This window comes from Staurois parvus, unplaced genomic scaffold (assembly GCF_062004578.1).
Source record: "Staurois parvus isolate SC_StPar_1 unplaced genomic scaffold, SC_StPar_1.0 ptg000206l, whole genome shotgun sequence".
Taxonomy (NCBI): domain Eukaryota; kingdom Metazoa; phylum Chordata; class Amphibia; order Anura; family Ranidae; genus Staurois; species Staurois parvus.
In genome coordinates this window covers 951,526-960,662 of record NW_028318002.1, presented here as the reverse complement: position 1 = coordinate 960,662, position 9,137 = coordinate 951,526, and the positions used below count along the sequence as shown (strand labels likewise).

The 9,137-nt window shown below is 41.5% G+C and overlaps 1 protein-coding gene across 1 annotated transcript; it reads left to right on the top strand.

Moving 5' to 3' along the window:
* Positions 1 to 301: 301 nt before the first annotated feature.
* RPAIN (RPA interacting protein) lies at positions 302 to 6,592 on the top strand. Its single transcript, XM_089678501.1, has 7 exons — positions 302 to 425; positions 584 to 772; positions 2,381 to 2,453; positions 2,537 to 2,648; positions 2,727 to 2,790; positions 5,599 to 5,739; positions 6,433 to 6,592. Exons 1-7 carry the CDS (start codon positions 351 to 353, stop codon positions 6,460 to 6,462), a joined length of 684 nt encoding a protein of 227 aa, XP_089534627.1. The 5' UTR covers positions 302 to 350; the 3' UTR covers positions 6,463 to 6,592.
* The last annotated feature ends 2,545 nt before the right edge of the window (positions 6,593 to 9,137 follow it).

Here is a 9,137-nt window from a genome sequence, read left to right as displayed (position 1 = left end):
GAATGAACAAACCTGAACCGATTTTCCCCATCCACAAATTTTAGGTAGACGGAGAAACCCTACCTGCTGTATCTTTGTAATCTGACAGCAGGAGTGGAGGTCACATGTTTCCTATCGAACGTGGAGCTCCAGTCTGCAGCCATTGGTTATTTATTACTGGTGGAGTGGATGTCACATGTTCCCTATCGAACGTGCAGCTCCAGTCTGCAGCCAGTCCCCCTTTTCTGTGGATGACACATTTCTAAAACTACAATTCCCGGAATGCTTTGCGCTGGCCTGCTGGCATCACGCGGGGCGGGCATTTAAATGGGAGTGTCCGTACGCTCCAGTGTACGAGGTGGTGAGAGTGTATGATGGAGTCTGAGAGAAGGCATCGTGCCTTGTACAAGGGGACCACTCCACCATGGAAGGAGACCTACAGAAGGGTAATGTCATGTGGGCTTCATGAGCTGCAGCCGTTGTGTGCGGTTAGGATAAGGCCAATGTATGGTGATAGGGAGCTGCTGTTATATGTGTGATAAGTGGCCTGTGCTGCCATACATGTGTCATTACTGAGCAATGCTCCTTTCATTTCTGCTTCTAGAGGTGTGTTGAAAGATTGAAGAGCAACCGCTCTAAACTTCTGGACAAGTTCCGACAGGTGGGGGAGAGAGTGAATGGAGGCATTGGAGGCTCCTTCCTGGTGCAGGAGGTGATGGAGGAAGAATGGAGAGCCATGCAGGCCAGTGGGGGAAGCTTCCCATCTCTATGGAGGAAAGACAACTTCTCACAGGTAATGGGAGGATAGGAGGGTGTACTGCGGGGTAAACTCCTCTCCCCCCCCCCCCCCCCCTTTTAGGTGCTGTCTGTGGCGCTGGCACCCCCCCCCTTTAGGTGCTGTCTGTGGCGCTGGCACCCCCCCCCCCCCTTTAGGTGCTGCATTGCTACATTTTATTTACTTGAAGCAGAGATCCACCCAAAAGGAGAAGTTCTGCTTTAAGGCTTTGTCCCCCCACTCCCCAATAAGGAGTGGCACTTTTGGGGAGTGGGTACTCAAGTTTGACAGGTACCTGCTCTCACTTCTGCTTCCGATCGCATTAGGCATTCGCACCAGAAGTTGTCCTCCCCCTTCCCTCCCCGTAGTCTTCTGGGACATGTGACAGGTCCCAGAAGCCTACTGGAGCATTCACAAAGTGCACCCCTGGACCAAGGAGCAGGTTAGTGTCTGTATTTTAAGTCAACAGCTACAGTCTTTGTAGCTGCTGACTGTTTAATTTATATTTTAATTCAACTGGAGCTGTGCTTTAAAGTAGTACTAAAGCTGTTTGTTATTAAAAAAAAGAGTCTATATTTACCTGCTCAGTGCAGTAATTTTGCCACAGTTGATTCAATTCTTTTTGGGTCTCCTGCAGTGCTCCTGGCTCCTCCCCCTCGAGCAGTCTGCCAAGAGAGCCCTTTGCCTGGGGGCACTGCTGTGTGCTAGCTCCTGAGCCACTGCTCCACATCCATAAAACACCTAGAGCAATGTCTTGGCCCCACCTCCACTCTCTCCTCACTGGTTGTGATTACCAGCAGTGGGAGCCAATGGGCTTTGCTTATGTCTCCTCCAATGAGGAGGGAGAGTCCCCATACTGTGTGTGTTCGTTCACTTCTGTGTTTTTTTTATATTACAATTAAAAAAAGTTCCTATAAACTGCTTCCTGTCCGCCCTATAGCAGAAATACTGCTAAAGGGTGGCATGGTTGCGCAAAATCGCGTGTTTGTATTTTTTAGTAGGGGTTGCGCGCAAGCCCTACATGTCCCAGCCGGTGATTATTCACAGGCGCCTGGTGATTTCCAGCGGAGAGGAGAACTGTTTTGTTTACTAACAATTCTTCTCCCTGTCCGCTCAGGCACACTGTGTGATTAGTGAGGCACAATGACACAGCCCCATAGTAAAACACTTCCAGCACACAGTTAACCCTTTGATTGCCCCTCATGTTAACCCCTTCCTGCCCAGTGCTTTTAGTACAGTCTCTGCTCCTTCCTTTTTTTTTTTTTTTTCCCCTTCTATAACACTTAAGGGAAGCTTAGCAAGCCGCAGCAGAAAGTGGCTGTGGTCAAACTTTACAATTGAAGGGGCTGAGAGAGCTCCATGATGGAGACCAAGTTTCTCACTGAAATACTCTGGAAGAAATGCTCAAAGCACACACAAGTAAGTGTAATGAATGTACTTGGACAATATTTGTTTAGCCTAGAGTTCAGCTTTAAAGGCCTGCTGGGAGGTGGTGTGAAGGGGTTAAGTAGTAACCGTTATCACATGCCCCTAGCAGACATGTAAAAAGTTGAAAATTGTGCTGTGCCATAGGGGCTATACAGGTGAGGGAGCTGAAGTGGTGTAACACTTTTAATGTATTTTTAGGCACTGGGCATTTTACAGGATCCGGATGAATTGGTAACATTGGAAGAAATCAGACAGGAACTTCTCTTAGAAGGTACAGTTGCTGTAAGTCTGCCGTTTAATGTGTGAATATAGCAGAGATTGAAGGTTAATGCAGCATTTTGCCTGTCCTTCCAGAGCAGGCAATGGTTGCAGAAATTGAAAGCATTCTTCAGTTTGAGGATGACTGTCTGGATTCAGTTGTCGGGATGAGTGCTGAAAATCTAATTGTGTGCCCTGTATGTAATAGGTATGTATTTCTCGACTGGCGTTCTGTTTTGTCATCACATCTTCAATGTTAACTGAAATTTGTACTGATGTCTTTCAGGAATTACCTAACCGTAACAAGTTGCTTTGTCCTATGCCAGTGCGGTGTGTACATCAATTGTAAGGTAATGGTTATGTTACTGTGGAGTCATCCTTCACTGGAAGGCTTTTTGTGACCGTATGAGAGTTTGTAATGTCTATGCCCTACGTAGTTTATTAGCTGTGGGAGCTACATGTAATAAAATCAAAATAAGACAGTACACAAACTGAAAACTATGTAGGTTAAGGCTGCTCTATCTCCCATTTCTGGGGAGTAACAAATACACAGGTGAAAGTTAAAGGGGAGTGCGTAGAGAATAGAAATGGCATGTGCAGGGAAGGGAGGGAAAAGGCTGTCCAGCCTAGATGGCTACCTTCTTTATATTAAGCTCCTTGAAGGCTCTGGTGCGACTGTACAATACAGTGGGTATAAAGTCTACACACCCCTATTTTAAAATGTCAGGTTTCTGTGATTTTAAAAAAATGACAAAAATAAAAAATGTAATTTTTTCCACCATTTTAACCATTAGCCGCCCGGCCAATGGCCGTTTGGCGGCTTGAAATGCGCTCTTAAATTCCGGGTGCACGCCATTTGGCATGCTCCCGCACATGCGCAGTTTGCGGCAGAGCGGCGCAGCAGCGGGATCTGTCACGGGCCGTGCACCTCGGACACGGCCGATGACAGATCCGAGTACCGGCTCCCGTTGCTGGTACCATGTGACCTGCTGTGACCAATCACAGCAGGTCACATGATAGTTGTATACAATGGATGGCTTCATTCATGATGCCATCCATTGTATACTAGTGCCTAGCTGTGAATGGTCACAGCAGGTCACATGCACATGTCATGTGATTAGCTGTGACCAAATCACAGCTAAGCACAAAAAAAAAAGCTGAATGAATCGATTTCATTCAGCTAAATGCTTGCTTATAGCAAAGTAATTCTTTGCTATAAGCAAACTGTGTATAAAAAAAAAAAAAAAAAAATACTGATCACTCCCCCAAAGTAGTACAATGTTACTATGGTAACATTGTACTACTTTGGTCATAGTAAAATATGAAAAAAAATCTTTAAAAAAATGTAATAAAAAATTAAATATAATAAAAAAAATATATATATATTTTTTTTTCATACTGTCACCAGTCAGTGTCCATGTTCACCGCCATGCCAGTTATATGAAGACGCTGTACTGCACTGGTGACAGTATGTAAAAAAAAAAATAGTGAAAATAATTTTTTTAATTTTCCGAAAAATTATGACAAAAAAATACAACTTCAAAAAACTGGCCATGCCTCTTATGAAGTACGTCGGACTGTCTACTCTGCAAAAAGGGGTCATTTGGGGATATCTGTACTATTCTGACATTCTTGGACCTCAAGAAATTAGATTGGCTGTCAGTACTTCAGGATTGATCAATATTCAGATCTATACCATAGTTTGTGAACTCTATAACTTTCCTACAAACTAAAAAATACATCCTAATTTGGGTTATTTTCACCAAAGACATGTAGCAGAATACGTCTCGGCCTAAATTTATGAAGAACAATTATTTATTTGTAAACTTTTATAACAGAAACAAAGAAAAATGTGTTTTTTTTTCCAAAATTTTTGGTCTTTTTTTGTTAATTTAGCAAAAAATAAAAACCCCAGCGGTGATTAAATACCACCAAAAGAAAGCTCTAGTTGTGTGAAAAAAATGATAAAATTTTAGTTTGGGTACAGTGTTGTATGACCGCGCAATTGTCATTCAAAGTGTGAGAGCGCTGAAACCTGAAAAATGGCCTGGGCAGGAAGGTGTAAAATCACACGGTATTGAAACGGTTAATGTAGCCTATAAGCTGAACAACAAACTGACATCTTTTAGGTGGCGGGAAGTAAAAATAAAATATGGGTGCATAAGTGTGCACAACCTTAAACTAATACTTAGTTGAAGCACCTTTTGCTTTTGTTACAGCACTGTCATTTTTGGGTATGAGTCTATCAACATGGTACATCTTGACTTGGCAATATTTGCCCACTCTTCCTTTCAAAAACACTCCAAATCTGTCAGATTTCAAGGGCATCTTCTGTGCACAGCCTTCTTCAGATCATGCCACAGATTTTCAGATTCAGGTCTGGGCTCTGGCTGGGCCATTCCAAAACTTTAATCTTCTGGTGAAGCCATTCTTTTGATTTGGATGCATGCTTTGGGTTGTTGTCATGATTAAAGACCATGGCTTTTGCTGTAGGATGCAACTAAGAAAATGTCAGGAAAGAGCTACTAGAACAGCTGAACTTAATTTGGGGCTAATCGGAGGCACTTTAAATGATGGCAGGTGTATACTGGTTCTTATTTAATATAATTTTGAATGTGATTTCTTAATGCTGAACACAGCTACATCCCCAGTTATAAGAGGGTGTACACACTTATGCAACCACATTATTTCAGTTTGATTTTCAATTGAGTTGTACAGTTTATAGGTCACATTAAAGGTGGAAAGTTCTGAAATGATTTTTGTCTTTTCTTTATGTCACGGAAACCTGACATTTTAAAGGGTGTGTAAAGCTTTTTATAGTCACTGTATATGTAAGGCCCTGCATAAAATGTTTCTACATAAATACCTTAACCGCCTCCTGTCCACCATATAAGGTAATGACGGGTGCAAGGCGGTTCTCTCGTCCTGGGCGGACGTCATGTCGTCCTCCCACTCTAACCATGCGTGCGCAACTCCGGGAGCATGCAGTGTGACAATCCATGGTGCGCTGTGTTCCCAAGACCCCCCACCCAATTGCTGGTTATGTATTATCAGAATCCTTACAAATACTAAATACTAGAATTTAAACTGTTGCAGGCCTTTTTTAACTTTTTTTTTTTTTTTTTTTTTTTTTTTTTTTTTTTTTTTTTTTCCTGCAGTCTCAAGGCATGAACAGTGAAAAGTTGCAATCATTACTTGAGCTAAATCTGTCTGCACATGCAAACAGCTGTTCTGAACATCCAGTGTTTTCAGTTGTCATAGATGCTGAAGGAGTATCCAGTTTATTTATGAGTTGCACTGTAAGTAAACCTTTTCTGCTGTGGGACGTCAGCGCTCTGGCATGTGTCGAGGAGAGTTAATCTGCATTCACACCTGAGCAAAGTGATTTTTCAGGTGTATTTGTTTGGGTGCTTTCTGCATGCACATACAGATGTTTTTTACATGTGTTTTCAAGCTTCTGGCATTATTTTAGCTAGTGGAAAACACTTGGAGACTACTTCTTATAGGTTTAAACTCCTGACTTGATTTGCACTTTTTCAATCCAATTCAAGTCTATAGGGTCAAAAATGACCAATTCCACCTTAAAAGTAGCTTGCATAGCTTTTGGGAGTCTCAAGTGTTGCACTACAGGTGCCCTAAAGCACTAATATGTGAACTGCCACTATTGAAATACATAGGATTTTGGATACTGATGGTTTTGGAGCTCTGAGCTACAAAATATTCAGGTGTATGGAGTCTTAACCAGTACTCTGCCCACTACAAACAGTGTAGCAAAAGTGCAAATCTAGTACAGAAGGACAGAACTATCACTGTAATTTTTTTAAAACTTCTATACCAGTCCCCTTTTTTTTTTTTTTTTTTTTTTTTTTTTTTTTTTTTTTTTTTCCCCTCTGTGTTTGACAGGATCACTGTGTAGAATAGCAAATCTGGCTTTGGTCATGCAGTAAATGACTGCATGTCTGTATGTTTGACTCTTTCCTCTGTATTTTTAGGTGTGTGATGGAATGGCAGTCATAATCTAGACCGAAATGTGGCTTTCACTGAAGATATAACGTCAAAGTCTATTTATTATTTTTATATATATGTACAGTTTACCTTTTTGTAACTTAATGTATATAACTTTTAAAGACTAAATAAAGTAAAATTTCTTAACTTTTTTTTAGGCTGTCTTGCTATTAAAGGGGAATCAAGTGTGTTAATGCAAATCTCAACCCATAAACATAAATCCCTCCTGCCACCATCCAAGTGTCAAACAAGCATTCCCTCTGACCTTGCTCTGTGTCCCCTCCACCAAGTAAGAAGCAGGCAATACAAGAAGTATACAATTCCACTCCTTCCTACTTTGGGGTTGGTAATGATGTGCTCCGCCTAATCTGCCTCTATCCTGCTAGCTGACTTCTGGAGTCTAACTGATGGCAGAAATTGACTCCTCGAGGACTGTCAATCAGTGTGAGGTCCCAAAGTTGTGCTGTGGATTGGGTGCCTGCCCTTGACTGCTGCTATAACTGATTTCCTCTCCTGCACCCTGAGTTCCAGGTTGCCAGGAAGACCCTGACCACCCTTCCCCACCCTGCCTGTGTGCCCTGTGGTGAGGACTTCTGACCCTGCTACAACAGCCTCCTTCTAAGGTACCTCAATACAGTCAAAAGCAGTAGGGACAGGATGAAACAAGAGCCCCCATAATCTCCACTGACCAAGCTTCTTCTTTTTTTTTTTTTCTCCCCCCCCCCCCCCCCCCCCTTCCCCACTCCAAGGCCCATTAACCTCCCTGGCGGTATGATTAGTTCAGATTTTTGGTGCTGAAAGCGGTACCGTTATTTTGCATGGAAATATGTAGTTCTTTTTTATTGTAGGCTGTAATATTTAGGAATAACTCACTGAAATCTGTCCAAACAAGAGTCTATTAAACATCCCGGGTAGGATAAAATTTGAAACACAAAATCATAAATTATAATTTAATAAATAATCATAAAAAATAATATAATACATTTAATTCAATAATATAATCAAACCAAAAACACTGAAATTTGAAATATAGCGCCATAATAAGTTCGCACATTGCTGAGCAAAGTCGCAAAATCGGTTTCAGTGTCTGACGAATTTCCCCACAAATCATTATCACTCAATTCTGCAAGTGGTTCTGATTTACTATCGCTGTTCTCTAGCTGATCTAAACTGCTTTTGACCTAAAGGGACACTTTTTGGACGCCATGGACGTTTCTCAGTTTCCAGGCAGAAAGAACAGACAAAATGCAGGCAGGGCACAGGACAAAGCACTCGGGACAAAATGTATGTGAAATTGGTTGAGACAGCAATGTTTTACTATGTAAAATGTGAAAAAAAATGACATTATTTAAAATTTTTAAATTTCCCGCCGGCGGCGCCCGTACGTCCCAGGGACAGGACACAGAAGCCGGATGCCGGTATCAGCCGAAGGAGATGGCCGGGGATGCTGCAGGGGACCCATCGTGGGAGCGCAGGGTAAGGTAAGTGAAGAACAAATGACAGAGCAGTGCTGCATGGTATTCCCGAGTGTAGCTCGGGGTTACCGCTCTTGGTACTGAAATGTTACCCCGAGCTACACTCGGGAATACCGCCAAGGAGGTTAAGGTGTAATGCTTTGGAAGAATCAGCTAATAGTTCCTCCGTAGTTTCACTGCCCCTGTTCTGGGAGGCTTCTGCCACCAAGCATAACAGCCTGAAAGAAAAACATTTTGTGTGGAGGAAACACTAAAACTGAGGGTCTGAGTCTTGACTCGGTATTTATCTTACTGTGGTTCATACCTTGTGATGGCAATTAAGTTGATCCGAAATATGAATACAGATGCACACTTATGTAAACACTGATCGCAGCCCACATGAGGTATCAATGCAAACATTCAAATGGATAAAGTGCTAGGTGAGCTTTTATACGATGTATATAAGCACTATGAAAACCCTCACAGCTATAAAAGGCAATCAAAATTTTAAAAATAGTATGAAACTATAAAACCTGTGAAGGATAATCAAAATTGAAAAAAAAAAAATCTAATAAAACTATGTGAATACACTAATCGTGTGCATAGAAAAGAGTGATATATGGTCAAATTAACCTGGAATTTCATGCATCATTCATATGCCCTATGAAAACCCTCATGCATCTAAAAAGTAATCAAGGTTGAAGGTAAGTTAAATATTGCTGTGTAAATTATATTTGCCACAAATACATATAAAAGGCTTATGAAAAAGTGTCAAAACAATAGCTAAATGTCCATATATACTGCATTAAGTAGTGGTTGGGTATAAATAATTTGCAAAAAATAAGGAGATATATATATATATATATAGTGTCGCTTTACAGTTGAGAAGGATCAGCTAAAGAACTTGTCAGTGGCTGCTTTTTTTACAATTAAAGGAGAGCTACAGTCACAGCTTACCCATTTCTTTCCACAACTTGCAGAGTTGCTCTGCTATTTACATTCACTTTCTAAGGACTATATATTCCTGCCAACAAGCAGCGATTCCTGCGATGACTGAAATTCCTATTAGCAACACTAGTGCAGAAGGCAGGTTGTGTGAAATGTGACACAGCAGGGCATAGTGAAAACATCACAGAATTCATGGAAGTAAAATCTGTGGGGCTCTCCACAAAGTGAGTTTACAAACTGCAGGATTGTTCAGATTAACAGGAGTAAACTGGAAGTAATTGAAATCCAAT